This window comes from Peromyscus leucopus, chromosome 15, assembly GCF_004664715.2.
Source record: "Peromyscus leucopus breed LL Stock chromosome 15, UCI_PerLeu_2.1, whole genome shotgun sequence".
NCBI classification, from domain to species: domain Eukaryota; kingdom Metazoa; phylum Chordata; class Mammalia; order Rodentia; family Cricetidae; genus Peromyscus; species Peromyscus leucopus.
In genome coordinates, this window is record NC_051076.1 from 57,481,239 (window position 1) to 57,498,616 (window position 17,378).

Consider the following 17,378-nt stretch of genomic DNA (forward strand, 5'->3'; position numbering starts at 1 on the left):
TACTGAAGCAAGAACATGCAATCCATTTCCTCCCAACCTCTGCAAGCTACAGTTAGTTGTTTTCTATATCATGGTTTATATATTATGGTCACTGCCTTCTTACCAAAGGAAAGTAAATATATAGAAATGTAAATATAAATTATTCTTAATCAGTCCCATGTGACTCAGAGGTCAAAAGATCAGTCCCTAGTAGGATAATCTCCATAAAATACTAACATTTAAGGACCTGTTTTATTTTTTTTTTTTAGAGCCAGAGGTTATTAAAAACATTATAGCTTTAAGACTGGGTCCCACTCAAGATGCCTCAACAGAGCCTGGGGTTGAGAAACTGGTTTGAGGAAAAGATAAAGTGGCAGAAAAATCCACAGCAAATGAGTTGATGACCCACTGTCATTTCCTTGAAGGCCAGGAATGGAGAGATGGGAGGGAAAAAGAGGCAGTGCCCCTGAAGACCAGAGGCTCTCTGAAAGACAAGAGATTGGGGAGCTTCAAGATGTACATGGGTTTAGAGGGTCAAGAAATACCATTTCCACAGTCATGTTAAGCCCCTCAAGGAAAGAACATTAGAAAACTCAACCTGATTGTACTTTAAAAGAACTATTGTCCTGAATCTGGTCATTTTATTCCCAAAACTTCAATAACTACATCGTTTCTGGGTGAAGTTTAAACTAGACAATGACAAACTGTGTTTCACCTTGAATTCATCCTTAATATTTCCTTACAAGGTATGGGGACCTCTTATAATTTCCCAAGTAAGCAAGTCTCCTCACCCATTTCTTCCTATGTTCTCTGTCCTGAACGCTCACCCCAGCTGGCAAACTTCTGTGCACAAAGCCTGTCAGGTATTAGTTCTTCTTTCAGAGTTTCTCAGTTCCCACTCTTTGCTCTCACTCGGGATGACGGTGCTTTGTCTGGGGCCACAGCACTTTAAGCATGCCTTTGTTAAGTCACTTGCTGCTGGGAATTCGAGCCTTTCCCCAACCCGAGTTCTCCCAAGTCAAGTGCGAGCAGATTATTGTGCAGACCATGCCACATGACAGGAGACTAATACAAATTGCTGAATAGAATAATTCATTAAGAGAATTAAAAGACAACAAGTGCATAGATGATTTTAAACCTATGAATTATGCCAGGACCAGAAAGCAAATGCTTATCTACACACATACATGATTCTGCTTTGGTCTTTCCAGACGATGTAATTGCTTTGATATTTTTGTCTTTTAAATTTGACAATTTATTAGTATATGATTTTCTTGAAGGCATTTACTTAGTAAAACATGTGACCATGCATAAATATTTGCTTAAATGTTCATAGTAGCTTTGTTCATAGCAGCAAAACAAAAACAAAAATAAATAGAAAAAAAAAAAAAAAAAGCCAGAATCAGCCCCCTATCCATTGACTGATGAAAGGAACATTCTATGACAAAGGTAGACAGATGGTTATGTGGTGCAAGAGCACGGAGCACACTTAAAAACGTAATGACAAATTAAAGTAAGTAGCTGGTCTGGTTTTCAGGGGCTGAGCAAAAGGGAAACAGCTTGATTGCCCAAGAGCATAAGAAGCATAAAACACAATCCTGCAGGGAGGGGTGCCCTGGAAGAAGGGGCACTTTGGAGGGAGAGGTGTTCTGTAATTTTATTGTTGTGGATACATTTTACTTGTATTTGTTAAAATTTACTGAACCCATAAATATTATAATTGGGGAGTTTTATTTATGAAAAAATCATATATTAATAAAATATCTTAAATAATAGTATTACTTGATGTACCATATGTGAAGTCTATGTGTGGCCAGTTTTGTAGTTTATAACTATTGCCCTATGAAAACAACATGAACTTGTATTTCTGCATTTGCCCTTTTTCAGCTATGAATCACAATTGCAGCCCACTTACACAAGCCCACTTCTTGCTACTACTAAAGTGACCATATGAGACCAGAACACACGGTATGTCATTATGTTGTATATATTCTTGTTTGAGTCAGGCAGCTCAAAAGTTAATTTTACACTCAGAGGCCAAAGAAAGCATCAACAAGGCAGTCTTATTTAACTACCTCTGTGCAGAAGTTTCCAGAACACTTCTAGAAAGAAGTCTGTTCTGCTGCAGTTCTCACTAACACTTCAGTACCAGAAGTTTCCACATTTGAATTAGTCTCATTGCAAGCCTTCAAGTGATCAAGATTCAGAATCCAGAACAACTGATATTATTTTGCTAATATATCTTTTTTTTATAGAGGATATCAATTTCATTTAATTTTCAAAATGGTTTATACAAAAAGAAATACTAAGCAAATAAAGAGGGATATAAAGTAAACAAAAAATAGTACTTGGTGCTTCTAATGTGTTGGCTTATTCTGTGAGATTATGCTTGTTAGTATCTTTTTTTAAAATTTATTTTTTAAATTACACTCATGATATTAATCACATTTGTGGTATTCATAGATTACATTCGCAGTATTCATTCAAATATATATATTTAATTTTAAATGTCGAATGTCATTTCTTGAAGGGGGTAGGAGGTCTTAAATACAGGCTTACAGCACAATGGGAGGACCCTGGAGGGCAGAAGTTCGCTACTGATGTTTTACAATCTTGCATCTAAGCTGTTAATGCCCATTATGCAGGATACACAGACAAGGAACTTCCCTTAAGCATTCAGGAGAATGGAACCTGGCAGGGAATTAGCATTGGGAAGGTATCAAGGTCAAGGTCCGCAAGCAAGTTACCCAAAATGGGGGCCAGGGCCCTGCAGGTCCCCCTTTTATTAAAAAATGAGCTTCTGCCGGGCGGTGGTGGCACACGCCTTTAATCCCAGCACTTGGGAGGCAGAGCCAGGCAGATCTCTGTGAGTTCAAGGCCAGCCTGGGCTACCAAGTGAGTTCCAGGAAAGGCGCAAAGCTACACAGAGAAACCCTGTCTCGAAAAACCAAAAAAAAAAAAAAAAAAAAATAAAAAAAAAAAAATGAGCTTCTAGCTTGGGTTGCATGGGACATCAGCAGGTCACCTTACCTGTCATGGAGATGCCTGCCCAGGCCACACAGGCCTACCTGCCTCTGCCTGCCACCACCAGGCCTGTCTAATTGCTTTGATTTTAAAAGGAATAGTTTTGTGATAGAGCCCTTGTCTCACAAATCTGAGGTCCCAGGCTCAATCCCCAGTACTGAAGGGGAAAAAATTTAAAAAGAAATCATTATGAATGTATTTCTCTTGATAAAAACGTATGAATTCATTTGTTACCTAAAATGGGCTTTCCTAGAAAAGAATCATTGAAAAGTAGCTGAGTAGTCTAATACTGTCCAGCTGCAATGGAGTATTTGGGTTTATTTCAGTCAGTGTGCCTCTGTCTGGCACTGCCTCTTCACAGAGAACCCACGTCTAACAGCACGTCAAGACCTGAGCTGAAGGAGGACCAGAAAAGTTCTATTGAAGGTCAGCCTTGAATTTTAACATTCTTGACTCCAGCATTAAACTCTTTTTCTTTAACTGAACAAGTCAACTGAAAAATATATAATATGCTATGAACTTAATTTTTGCTGTTTTAAAGGCTAAGTATCCACTTTTTTTCCAGTACAAGATTAAAGAGCAAGCCAGGCCTGGGTATTGGTTTGTAGTGTTAGCTACTGAGGAGGCTGAGGCAAAGGATTAGAAATTTAAAGCTTGCCTGGTCTATGTAGTGAGTTCCAGGTCAGCCAGGCCCACACAGTGAGACCCTGTCTCAAAAACAAAAACAAAAACAAAGGAAAAAGAGGAAAACTCTTTTATAATGTATGGTGGTTAAGCAATCAATTCTTTAAGGTTTTTTTTTATCATAAAACAAACAAACAAACAAACAAACTTTTGGACCTAGACTACTCAACTAGAACTTGCCACTCACAGAAAAATCCCTCGGGAATGGATAACTTAAAGAGGAAAGTTGATTTTATCTGGCTCTCATGGTATAGTAGCTACAGTGGCTTTAAAATATGTAAATAATGAACACTGCTACACAGCATACATTGATAATTTTCTGACAAACTCACATCTAACACCATTTTCCATATTAAAGCAGTCATTACCAATACAGCATATAATAACCAGTACCCATGGAAACCTGACAGCCTGCTCTTTTTTTAAAACCCTTATTATATTCAGTTGAGCTGCATATTTCATGTGGCTGATATAGGAGTAGGTATTAATGTTCTTATTCAGGAATATTGAATAACATTATCTGGCATCAAGTTATAGAAAAACTTTCTCCATTTGGAAGGTAGCTGAATGACATGAAATTTCCTACTTGAAGGTAAGAATGTACCAATCCTGGGCAGAGGGGCAGGGGAGAAGAAGCAGTAGAAATAGAAGAAGAAAATTGGCTTAAGTTAAATTGAGGTAATTAATTTGAAATTGCAAATAAAATAGTAAATGCTCTTTATTTTTTAAACCATTGGCAAATCTTTATTGGCAATGTTAAAATTGACCAATTAAATATTTTAAATAAAAAACTATAAAATATTATATGTAATTACATTGTAATCCATTCATCTAATATACTCTTCTGCTGAAATTTCTAACATGTCTTCATCTGTACATTCTTCTGTCTCTGGCAAGTTGCCCCAAAGTAGGAAGTTTACACCTGAAAATAAGAGGCCATAAAGTTCTTTAGTGCTTACTACTACAATTCAGAATGACATATAAAACTTTATATGCCAAGCTTCTCATATAAACTATGGCATCACTAGTAAAGACAATGGCAAGGAAGGATGTCTTACAAATAAAACTACTAATATCCATCTACAACATGAGCATTCTTTAAACTCTTTTAAGCAAGAGCTTGGATGTTAGACTCTTTGAGCTCAAAAGGAACTCTGGAGTTCTATCTACTCCAACCCTGCCTCCAGCTACACAATGCCATTCATACACTACATTGATATTTAAAATTATATTTCAGCCAGGCGGTGGTGGCACATGCCTTTAATCCCAGAACTCAGGAGGCAGAGGCAGGTGGATCTCTGAGTTTGAGGCCAGCCTGGTCTACAGAGTGAGTTCCAGGACAGCCAGAGCTACACAAAGAAACGCTGTTTCAAACAACAACAACAACAACAACAAATATATATAATATATTTATATATATAATATATATATATAAATAATATAATATATATTTCAATGAGTTTAAGAATAGAGATTGCATAGGATTCTTTTAGATTGAGTGCCTTTTTGTAGGATGCAAGAGAAATTTCTAAATGAGTCATTTCTTTTTTTTTTTTAAATTAATTAATTTATTATATATACAGTGTGCTGACTGCATGTGTCCCTGCAGGCCAGAAGAGGGCATCAAATCTCATTACAGATGGTTGTGAGCCACCATGTTGGTGCTGGGAATTGAACTCAGGACCTCCGGAAGAGCAGTCGGTGCTCCCACTGAGCCATCTCTCCAGCGCCCCCCCCCGTCATTTCTTTAATATATGGAATATAATATAATTTTTCTGATCAAGACAAGAAGGGCCTGGTGGCACAGGCTATAATCCCAGCTACTGGCATGATGGAGGAAGAAGGATTGCAAGTTCAAGGCCAGCTTGGACAACTTACTGAGACACTGTCTCAAAAAGTAAAGTAAGAGGCTTGGGGAGGGGGATAGCGAGTTGTAGAGTCCTTGCCTAGGAAGTGTGAGGCCCTAGGTTCAATCCCCGGTACATTGGGGTTAAAGCAGTCAGTTATAATATGGTTTCCTAAAGTATGTGCGCTTTAGATTATATGTTGTCAAGGTAGAGCGGTAAACTTTAGGACTAGGTTACACAGTCACTGTAACAAACAATATTCTAAAACAGCACTGACAGAGAATAATCATATTTCATATCAAAAAATCCAGCACAGCTATATAGTACTAGGTCAAATAGTATACTGAGGAGAATGAGATGACTAAATACTAAATTAGGAGAGAGTGAAAAACTGTCATGAGACAATCTCAAGCTGTTTAGCTGGTAGTGTGAGCAAATGGAAGACCTATCAACCCTGGGTATCCACTCTACACTGAGATAGAGGCCACATGGTGTCATAGAATGAGCCAGCCAGAGCTTGGAGATTTGTTTGAATCCAGCTTCAACCACTATTGGCATTTTTACTACAAGTGTACACAACTGTAGACAATATATATTACTGTTTTGTGTTATCTAAAATTTTGCTGTTGTTGTGTTTTGTTTTTTTAAGATAGCCTCATGTAGCCTAGGCTAGCTTCTAACTCATTATGTAGCTGAGAATGACCTCAGACTCTTGATTTTCTACCTCTACCTTCCAAGTGTTCAGATTACAAGCATGTGCCATTATATCTGGCTAGAATTTTTATAGAATGGCATAATACCATACATATTTTTGAATTTATATCATTCATATTATTTCTGAGTGGCTAACGTTTTTATGGAACTGTATTATACTATATGTATTTTTCTAAGTTGTCTCACTCACCTATTTCTGAGTTTTGCCTGTTTGGACCTGTGGTGTAGATTTAGCTCATTTACTTTTTTTATTCTGTAGAGTTCATTGAAAATCTTGAATTTTTAATTTAATTTAACCAGTGGGGTGGCATTTGTGTACATGCTATGGTGTACATGTGGAATAGAGAATGGAGGACACCTTGTTGAGGCAGGGTCTTTCTTGTTTCTGCTACACTGGTCTGTACATTTCAGCCATGCTGATATGTGAACTTCCAGGCAATTCTCCTGTCTCTGTCTCTCACTGGGATTGAACTCAGCTCATTAGGCTTGTGCAGCAAATGCTTTTACCTGCTGAGTCATCTCGTCTATCTAAGTCTTTTGAAATATGTTGAAAATATAGCCTGTCATTTCTGGGCCCAATGTGCCTCAGCACCAAAAGAGACATGTACATGGTTGACGCAGTGAGACTAAACAAGTTTACTTTCTTTGACAGGGATATTGCAACCTGATCAGGCAAGAAGTTAGTCCTTATTTGAAGTGACAGAATACATAGATATCTACCATGTACTTTTCTGTAACGGTTTTGTGTCTGAATTGCTTAGGGTAAAAAGCATTTCCTAATTCCCACTCCAAGAAAAAATGGAAACATGTGCTGAGGGGTTGACCAGATAAAAGGAATTGTTAGGCCAAAATCTAAGTGAAAATTAGAATCCATAAAGATAAATGGAGAACCTAATAACTTTGAGATATTCTAGGGAATCTGAGCTGAGATATCCCAAGTGTATTTGGGAAAGCTCTGGGAAATTAGGTTTATATCTGTAGGGTAACACTTCTTAAAGAACTTGCATGCTGAACATTCTAGAATGCTGTATGACTTGTGCATCCATTCCTTTGGTGTAACTTATTCAGGTGACTCAGGACAGTTCCAGAGTCATTAGAAATCTCCCTTTGACAACAGGCATCTAGGAAATCTTACTTTAAATGATAACATTAGAGTTACAAAGGAGAAGTCTGATATATTTGGAGTCTGCACTCAGGAACTATGAAGCAACTTAGCACAATTGGTTCAAAGGAGGAAAAACAAATGAGGAGATTGGATCTGACAGAAGAGCCACCTTCCTCTCTCTGTTAAGGAGGAAGGAAATCTGTGATACATCTGTTTCTCATGGATTAGAGTCAGTGCAAATGAAAGAATGCTGCTCTTTCATGTTTGAAAAATTGACCAATATTCTAAAGTAAATCAAAACTGAAAAGTCTCCACCCCGTGTTTGGAATCCTGTGAAGCAGGAAAAACAGTATCAAAGCAGAACTTTCTTTAATGTGTTCCACGGGGAACACAAATATAAAGTGAAAAGCCTAAAGTAGGAGTCTCTATTTTACTTGGCGGAGTGAGAGCGGTCCTTGCTTGAAAACGGCCATCTTAACATATAGAGTTTTAAGTTAACTGGCCAAAGTGATGGATTGAGAGCCACTGTTGAATCCCAGGACATTAAAAAAAAAATTAGCCTTAAAAACACAAGCATAATTGGAGGGTTTAAAACCCTTGACAACCTAGCTTGCAATTCATGATCTCTTGGTCTATTAAAGCAAATACACTCCCCCCCCCCACACCCCTCTCCTCCTCCACCACCCACCCCCGATCTCACATACACACACAAAAGGAGTATGCTGGGCTAGAGATGTAGCTCAGTTGGTAAAGTGCTTGTCTGACATGCACAAAGTCCTGGGCTTGAACTCCAGGACCTCATAAAATCATGCTTGGGTCAAGTCATCCTTGGTCGCACAATGGGTTCAAAGCTAGCCTGGTCTACATAAAACCCTGCCTCGAAAGCAGAAGAAGAACTGATAACAGGCTCAGTAAGATGGCTCATTGGATAAAGGCACCTGTTGCCAAGTCTGGTAACTTGAGTTTGATGACTGCAACCTACACAGTACAAGTAGAGGACTGACCCCCACAGGTTGTCTGCTACTCTCCATATGCATGCCATTGTGTATGCACACATGCACACCCCACGCTGTCAATAAAATGTAATAAAGGTGTTAAAAGTCTATAATATACTTTCCTTCTTCCTTCTATATGTGTGTGCACACATGTCTGTGTGTGTGTGTGTGTAGAAGTCAGAGGAGGGTACTGGACGTTCTGCTCTATTACTCTCTACTTATGCCTTTGAGTTAAGCCTCTCACTGGACTTGAAGCTTGCTCTTTGGGCTAGATTGATTGTCAGGGAGGTCCTGTTTCCGTCCTCCAGTGAAGGGGGTTGGTTATAGGTGCACTCAGTCATGCCTGGCTTTTTCATAGGTGCTGGGGGTTCAAACTCAAGTCTTCAGCCTTGTGCAGCTCTTACCTACTGAGCCGTCTCCCTAGGCCCCAGCACATTTTCTTACTAACATAATTCCTATAACACATCGGTCTTAAAGATTTCCCTTGACTAGAATTCTACTGTAACTTATTATGTACATGTTAAAATATGTATAAAATTCATTAACTTTTGTTTTATGTGTATGTATGCTTGCCTACTTGTCTATATGCACACCACAAGCATGCAGGTGCCTGTAGGAGGAAGAAGAGGGCATCAGATTCCCTGGATCTGAAATCACAGACAGTTATGAGCTGCCTAATGTGGATGCTGAGAACTAAACCCTAGTCCTGTGCAAGAGCGGCAGCAGGGCTCTTAACCACTGAGCCATCCCTCTAGCTGCTGAAATGTATTTATCTCAAAGCATCACCAAATAGAGGCTACTCAGTTTTCTTCCCATTCCTTACTGCCCTGGTGGGCCCCTTTCTTCCTTTCTTTGCATACATGTGTGCATGCATGCATACACATCCTTGACTATCCATATACTCTCTTCAAAAGTTCTCTGTAATCAGGGTATGTATTAAGGTACTACCTCACAGTAATAAAATGCTAGTTTAAAAAGACCAATATGCCAAGTATGGTAGTACATACCTATAATCACTTTGGAGGCTAAGGCAGGCAGACTGAGCCAGCCTGGGCTACTTAGTTGGACTGTCTCAAAAGGACAACAAAGCCTAAGACATTCAGATAGTTTGAGCCTTCCCTCAATTGGTGGTGATGAGTTTTGGCTGATAGTTCTTAACTGAATGTGTTGGGGGAAGTGACCAATATTTTACTCTTGCTGATCCAAGGTTTCACTCTAGCTGTGAAGGTTTCAGGGGGTTCCCCTCAGGTACTGAGAAAAATGTTACAAGGAATCGTATTTATCAATTGTTTCTTACCAGTGGAGTCTAGTCTGTTAATACCATAAACGGCCTGGCTGTGAAACATCCAGAAGTGTCCATTGTTGCAGGAAAGAAGGCAGGAACTACATGGAACAATCACATGATAGCCTACAATGTTCCCACTTTAAAAAAAAAAAAGGTAACCATTAGTAGTAACACCTGTAGTGGGTAACACCTGGAACACAGATGCACCTGTCTGCTAATGTAAACGGACCATGTAAGGTTCACCCCTCTCCTCTAAGTGGCCTGTTGCTGGTTATGAGAAGGGAGCTTACTCTGACAGTACTCACAGGCCTACACAGTCTGTAAGTGAGACAATGCTCAAGTATCTGTGCCTTTCTTTGCTCATATTATTTCATTCATACACTCTTTGGAAGTTAGCTTTGGGATGTGATTTGTTATGCAAAGTATTCAAAACTGATGTGCTATACAGAGAAATATATTAAATAAACTCAGATCTATGGGTAAAAGATTTTGCTAGCTTCAGGACTATGACAAGGTGGGTTTTTATCGGTCCAAGCTCTTAAAAGTTGTTTCAGCAAAGTGGGAGGTCGGTAAGGGCATGGGTCCTGTAAACTAAATATAAGATGGCAACTCTGATTTAGTTGCAGTGATTTTGGAGGAATTCAGATACAAAGCAAATCTCCAGCCTCCAGCAAGTTGAAAACAGTTTGAATGTCTTTAGCAGATCATAAAGTTTCTCATTCTCACATTTTCTTTTCATGAGTCTCATGATAACTGTAGTAAACATATGGGGAATGGTTTGTTCGTTTTTTTAAAAATTTTATTTATCTTTCTTTTTCTTTTTTCTTTTTTTAATGACAGGTTTTCTCTGTCTAATCTTGGCTTTCCTGGAACTCACTCTGTAGACCAGGCTGGCACAGAGATCCACCTGCCTCTGCCTCCCAAGTGCTGGGATTAAAGGCCCACATCACCACCACTTGGCTTTTAGATCTTTTTTTAAAAATGGCACCATGAGTTTATACATTGATGGTGAAAATTTTTACTATAGCTCTGTACCCTGTGAGATTTGGGAGCCAGTCACTTCTGGGAGATCTATAAAGAATGCTATAATGAATACCAGCATGCCTTCTAATCACAACATACTTAGCAGGCAAGTAAAGTTGTTCTTGGGCCAGGATTATGCTACAAGAATATACAGATTCAATTACCACCTACTTTCATTCATTTATCTACTCACTCATGTAACTAATATTTGTTGAGTATCTTCTGTATGCTGGGCACTGTTCTAGGTGCTAAGAACCCATCAGTGGACAAAACCAAGCCCTAGTTTTCATGTTGCAAACGTTTCAGTGGGGTTATATTGGATCATTCTGCTTTCTTGCCAACCCCTTCAATGGCTTCCCACTGGTTCAAACAGTTTAACACACTCAAGGAACATGTTAAACTTCTTCCTGTGTGGATCTTTGCATGTGCTATTCCCTCTGCCCAGTAGATTCTTCTTATACTTAGGATTCAACCCCAGTGTTTACATTTTTGTGAGACAGCTTCCCTGACAATGATACCTAAAATAACTCTTAGTTGCTTTCTCAATTTCTGTGGGTTTTGGTGTCAATATCTACCCTCTAAACTCAGGCTAGCTACAATAGTGCCACAAATTACCATTTTAGACATGCAATGTCCTTCAGTTTACATTTGCAGATTCCAGTGAAATAGCATCTTCCAATGAAATCCACGGTGCTGGAAGATAAAAAAGTTTACAGTCAGTCAAATATATTAAAGATTTAAATTCTGAGAAAAGATAAAAATTTGCCATATGTTTCCTCTAAAAAAGGAAAGAAATCGTGCCACATGCTGCAGTGGAGATGAACCTGAGTACATTATGCTAAATGAAATAAGCCAGCAACCATGACTATATTTCAAAATGTCCACTACTGTTTAAAAATGTACAGTTTACAAGTATTAAATAGGACATTGTTTAGGGTGATAGGAGATATTGAATGGAGTCTTATTATTAATAAAACTATTTTCTCCTATCATTTTTTTAGATAATATATAAAAAGTCACAGTTTTTTTTTTTTTTTTTCATTTGCATATGATAAATCATGCAGTCTGGATTCTTTAAGGCCTTCTAGGTATCCACTTACTAGATGAGTCAATGGAAAATTTAGATTGTGTCTATCTCTCAGCGATCTCATAGCTATTAGTTATGAATACAAGATGCTGCTCTGAAGTCTTTGAATGTATGCCTAAAAATGGAATTACCAGATCATATGGTAACTTTGTGCTTAATAGAATAGTTAAAGAACCACCAAATTATTTTTCTATAGCAGCTTTACCATTTCACATTACTAAAGTGTGCAAGGGTCCTGATTTTTCCACAGCCGCACCACCAAAGGCTACTTTAACTTCTGTTTGGCACAAATTTCATAAATTCAGAGCTGAACTAGACTCTAAAATATAACAGTGCATTTTTGTGAGAGTTGGGTAATATTTGTGCTCACTATAAACATTTGGCAGATTTTCTACTAAAAAATAATCTGTGAGAGCCAGAGAGATGGCTCAGTGTTTAAGAGAATGTACTCAGTTCCCAACACCCACATCATGCAACTCACAACTGCCCTCTCCAGAGGATCTTACACCTCTGGCCTCTGAGGGCATCTGTGCGCATATCCATCCCTCCTCATACACACATATATACATAATGAAAAATAATAAGTCTTAAAGAACAGTACAATCACTGATTCACACACATCTTAGCACATGAATCCACTGTGATTATAATTCCAACAAAGAAAAGTAAGCAACGAAAAAGACCTGATTCTATGCTAGACTCACCTGAGACTTCCTTATGATCACAGCTATTATAAAGACGGAACAATATTTCAAATTTTATTGTAAGCATATCTCACTAAAACAACACCTGGGACATTAGGTTCTATTTTATCATCTAGTACTTTTTTTTTTGGCACCACACTAGTATACATACACAAACTTAAAGTACTATCCCATTTATCTCTATAATAAATGACTACACGTATGACAATTCACAAAAGATTTCAAGGGGTGAATAGGCTACATCTAGCTTTACTTGCCTATATTTTAAAACGTTCACATTTATTATAATTAATTGACCACAAATTACACTTTAAATGAATTATCCGCTTCTTTCCAAGTGACTCTTAAAGAATTGCTTCAGTGAGAAAGGGTGTTTGGACAAGTCATTGAGCCTCGGAGCCAATTTAAGGGAGGCACGGCCACGTGACTGTGAGTGCTTGGAAGCATGACCTCAGTACTGACCACTTTGGGTAAACCACAGACTTTGTCCAGACAGTCTGCCCACTTAGATAAACTCCAAGGGAATCATCAGACTGTTGGGAGTGGCTGGAACACCAAATGATAACCCTGACTCCCAGGGATCCATGCCATCTACAGCCCAGTTAGGTAAAGGGCTACCCGCGGGACTTACTCGGTAGGAGGGATGTCTGTAGAGTAAAGGTCTATGTCAGTATCGGCCAGCAACACAGCCTTCATTCCCCTAGAGCTGAGAACTTGTTTACAGAATTTGCAACACAGGATGGACACGCATCGGTCCTTGAAAGTACAGTTGATGGCAGACATAGCGTCCCACGTAGAGCGAGGTTCAGAATTGTAAAAAGGGGAAGCAAGCAATACCGTTCCTGATTCGATTCCCCCAAGTCGGGAGGCCTTGAGTTCTCTAAGCTCTAAAATTAGGCAGACAGTTCTGTTTTCCCGGTGGGAAGGTAAAATTGGTACTTATTGAGTGGGAAGAGCAAGTTTTACTTCCTTTTGACTTGGGGAAGAGACAAGTAGAGTTGAAGGGAAACTGGAAAAGAGCTTTCACTTTCTGTGGTCTCGGGAGTCCTGCGCTCCTTCCTTCCTGAGCTCCCGCCCGGGAATTCAGCGAGTCCCCGGTTCCCAGCGGGCTTCCCTTTAAAGCCTCGCCCCTGACCACTCCCAGTGCGAGCCCCGCCCGCAGAGCGCTCCGATTCCTGCCGGGGCTGCACGCGGCCGGCCTCTGGGCAGCGTTCAAGGCCCCTCAGCCCTCTCCACGCCGCTCCGGCCCCCGGGCCGCGCTCCCTCCTCCGAGCTCGGCCGCCGGCCCCCTCCCCTGGCACCGCGGCTCTCAGCGTCCTCGCTCCCCCAGCTCGCGCACTTGCCACCCGTGAGGTCTCTCCCACAGCGGCCGCTCCGGAGCCAGCGCTGGTGTTTGGAGGAGGCGGCGGGGAGAGGCCGCCGGTTAGGCTCAGTCCGCGCCGGAGTCAGTCACCGAACACGCCGGGGTTTTGCTCTTTTCTTCCGCTTGCTCTGCTTTTTCTAACCCGCTGTCAGTTTGAATTGCCGGCGCCGGGCACGGATTGGGAGGACTAGAATTCGCCCCAGTCCCACATTGGAAGGCCAGGGGCCTTCTCCTGACGTGGGCTCCGGGGCCACGCCCCAGTAACGGTGCCGAGGTCGGATCGACTCTCTGATTGGTTCAGCTTGGCTGGGCCTCTCAGCTCATTGGCCAGCATCTGCTTGGGTAAACCCTCCTTCCCCCTGTGAACTTGGAAGACACACCCCGAGCTTCTTATTGGTAGATGCGCTAGGGTCCTCTACTGCTTATTGGCTAAACATCCCTCCCCCTTTCCCGGGCCCGATTGGTCTCGTCTTCTCCTGCGAGCTTGTGTTTGGCTGTCGGCCCCACTTGGTCCCGCCCATCAGTTCTACTTTAGGGTTCCACAGGCCGGGGAGGAGCTCACTCTGGGACTGGGCCTGGGCAGCCAGGGCTTGCCACACCTCTAAGTTTTGTCAGCCCCGCCCCTACTCCTGGCTCCTCGGGATCAGTTATTCCTATTGGCCAGAGGCCCCATCGGTCGATAGAAAGCGGGTAGTGATTGGCAAGGGGGTGGGCTCTGCTTCCCGGCGGGGTCTTGCGGAGTTGGCGGAGTCTCCTTAGGGAACTGGGGGGCCGAACTGCGTAGAAGAGGGTGGCGGGGAGGAGAGCGCTAAGTGGGAAGCGGAACCTGGGGCCTGGGACCCGCCGCGGCAGAGCCAGGTAAAGGCTCCTTCCCCCTTCCCTTCTCCGTATGCCTGGCTGCTGCCCGGACTGAACAAACCCGGGCTGGGCGGGTGGACGGGGCGCGGATGCTGCTGCTCTCGGCGCCGCCTTAGCGGGTGCCGCCGCCCACGGTCCTCACACCGTCCTCCTGGGCCCGCGACCCCCCAAACCCCCCAGTGCAGCCCATAATACTTCTCAGGACTGCTCATCTCCCCGCCCATCCCTGCATTGCCGAGGACTGTCCTCACGCGGCGACACCGCCCTCCTGCAGCCCCTTTGCACACGGCTGGCTGGCCGGGTCCACCTCGGGGCCTCTCCGTAACGGTCCGCTGGCCTCGTCCCTGGTCTCCCAGCCTTGGCTGGCAGCCCAGGACCCGGAAAGATGGGGTGTTCCTCACGGCTTGCAGGGCTCTCTCTCCGTCTAGCCCTGCAGTCTTGTCTCCCAGGGCTCCCCACCCACTCCGATATCCAAACCTCATGCGGGTCCCCAAAGTTGCCAACATCCTGCACTTCGTGCCGCAGCCCACCGCGGTCTCTCCCACTGCCCTTGCCCCCAAAGCCGTCTTCCCGGCGCCCTCTCTGGTCGCCCGAGCTCGGGGCTGCTCGGGCTGGCCGGGGCTCTCTCCCGCCTCAGGACCCCACCTCACGCCCGCCTCCCGCTTCCTGCCCGCCCGCCCGCACCGCGCGGCCTCTGCTCGTTCTTCCTGCGCGCGGCCCTTCCTGCAGCCGCCGGGAGTAGGCGACACTGCCTGGAGCCGCCTGTGCGCCGGCGGGGACAGGGCGGCCTAAGGAGGCAGGGGCCCGCCGCAGCCCTGGAGCCCTTCCCTCAAGCCTCCCCGCCGCCACCTCCCGCGCCTTCCTGGAGCGACTCTCACTGATGCCTCCCTCCCAGCCGGCTGGGATTGGGTGCGGTATTTGTGATCCCTGGGCTGGGGGGACCCAAAGGCCATTTAGAGGCACCCTCGTCCCTGGCTTTGGGGAAGCGACCGCCGCTTTCCGCCTCCCATCCCCGGGTTTTCCCGGTTTAGACCCTCGCCTCTAGCCCGTTTCCTGCTTCTGCCGACCACATTGTTTTCCTGGATGTCCCGTGCGGAGCGGGCCCTTCCTGCAGCGTCGTCCCCCACCCCCCACCCCCCCTCCCGCTTTGCTGCCAGGAGAAGCTGGTTACCAAAAACAAAACAACTGGGAGGAGGGGCGGTAGGGGAAGAAAAGTTGTGCCCGTCTGGTTCGTCCCCTCTGGCATTGATCCTGTAGATGTCTGGGAGGTGCCCCAGCCGGGGGTCAGGGGCCGCGTCCCGGGCTCGGCGGGAGGGCCCCTCTTGGGTTAGCTAGGCTCGGGGAAGCACCGAGGTGCCGCAGTTCCCCACCCGCAGCTCCGATTTCCCGCCGCAGTCTCCGCCCGGAGCACGCGCTGCCGGCTGCTCCAAAGTGTTCTCTTTCTGCTTTAAAACAATCTGGAGGGAGCATTTTTCTCCCTACCTCGCCACGCCGGGTCTTCAGGCCGAGCGGACAGTGTTAGGCCAAGATGAATGAGCCAATGCTGGACTCGGAGTGTCATCCCCGACCCCACCCCTGTTGCGATTAGGATCTACCCTCGGACTGATCGCCCCCTCCCCTCCCCCTTTTTTTGCATTTACAGGCTAGTGAACCGGAGCAAACGACTTCCGATCCACTCCGCGCTGCAGCGGCACCCTTTTGGGATTTGATTTGCAGCATCTTTGAGCTGGTACCACAAAAAACACCCCGCGAAGCACGCCTAGCCCTCCCCTGGCACCCCGAGACAAACCCACTCCCTCCCGGGGACACAGCTGGGCGCGTCCACACCCCCGCATCCCATACACCATGTTGTGCGGAAGGACTTCCACTCCCCGCCTGTGTCGTTGATGTCAGACCCCAGGCCAGCCTCAGGGCGCTGCAGTTCTGGCTAAGGCTGCGGCTGTGGCTAGGGCTTTAGTACATAAGCCAGCCGCCGCCGCCGCCCCCCTCCCAGCCGGCCTCAGCGCCCACAGTCTGCATGTGTGTGCGGTAGCCGGCTGCCCATCCTGCCGCCCGTGTTCCCTGGGAGCTCTGGAGACCACCGCGGGGGCTTCCTCTGCCCGTGGGAGAAGTGGCCTTGGAGGAATTGATTTCGGTGGTTGGATTTTTCTTGTGGATCTATCAATTCACAATTCGAATTTGGAAGAAAGAAGGAAAACATGACGTCTCCAGCCAAATTCAAAAAGGATAAGGAGATCATCGCAGAGTACGATACTCAGGTCAAAGGTAAGGATTTTTGAAAATTAACATAACGCATATGCTCTGCAGACTTGGTGAGGCATGCGTTTCCACCCTAATTTTCTGGGCGTTCGTTTCTTGGGTGGAGCAGGTGGCAAGTTGGCCCCAGAGGTGGTTTCATAGGTGGACCAGAGCCCTGCAGTGATCAACAGTGTCAGGGGCCGCGGTCTCTGGAAGTGGGCTTTAGGAGTATCTTTGTGGGGCTGGCCATTATTTTGGCAGCTCTTTCCCCAAGGCTGGGTGGGGGAAGGGCAGGAGGTTCTCCGGAGAGAGGAAAAAGCTGCAATTTGCCTTTGGGTGTCTTGAGTCAGGCTTCCTTGAAGGACAGCTGAAATCTGACAGGTGTTTATTTCAAAGGTTGAAGAGAAGTCCAGACAGAAAGGCAACCTTGAGAAGGGTATATACCATTTGGAGAGACCTGGGAGAGGCGGGG

General features: G+C 44.3%; 2 protein-coding genes across 9 annotated transcripts in view; one reads left to right on the plus strand and one right to left on the minus strand.

Moving 5' to 3' along the window:
• Nucleotides 1-4,404: 4,404 nt before the first annotated feature.
• Fam72a (family with sequence similarity 72 member A) lies at nt 4,405-14,290 on the minus strand. Of its 2 annotated transcripts, XM_028876509.2 has the most exons (4): nt 13,079-14,290; nt 11,272-11,349; nt 9,646-9,770; nt 4,405-4,609 (listed from the first exon to the last, which is right to left on the minus strand). In XM_028876509.2, the coding sequence occupies exons 1-4, from the start codon at nt 13,228-13,230 to the stop codon at nt 4,515-4,517; spliced, it is 450 nt and encodes a 149-aa protein (XP_028732342.1). In that variant the 5' UTR covers nt 13,231-14,290; the 3' UTR covers nt 4,405-4,514. The 2 variants fall into 2 exon arrangements, with proteins under 2 accessions (XP_028732342.1, XP_028732343.1); XM_028876510.2 differs by lacking the exon at nt 9,646-9,770.
• Nucleotides 14,291-14,569: 279 nt separating this feature from the next.
• Nucleotides 14,570-17,378, plus strand: part of Srgap2 (SLIT-ROBO Rho GTPase activating protein 2) — a 219,227-nt gene continuing 216,418 nt past the window's right edge. For 6 of the 7 annotated variants that reach the window (XM_028876502.2, XM_028876504.2, XM_037211431.1 and 3 more), the window contains exons 1-2: nt 14,570-14,668; nt 16,311-16,933. In XM_028876502.2, the coding sequence (XP_028732335.1) occupies nt 16,867-16,933 (67 nt within the window). In that variant the 5' untranslated portion in view covers nt 14,570-14,668; nt 16,311-16,866. Of the gene's footprint in view, nt 14,669-15,489; nt 15,578-16,310; nt 16,934-17,378 lie in introns of those variants that run through there. The other variant, XM_028876503.2, reaches the window with a different exon arrangement.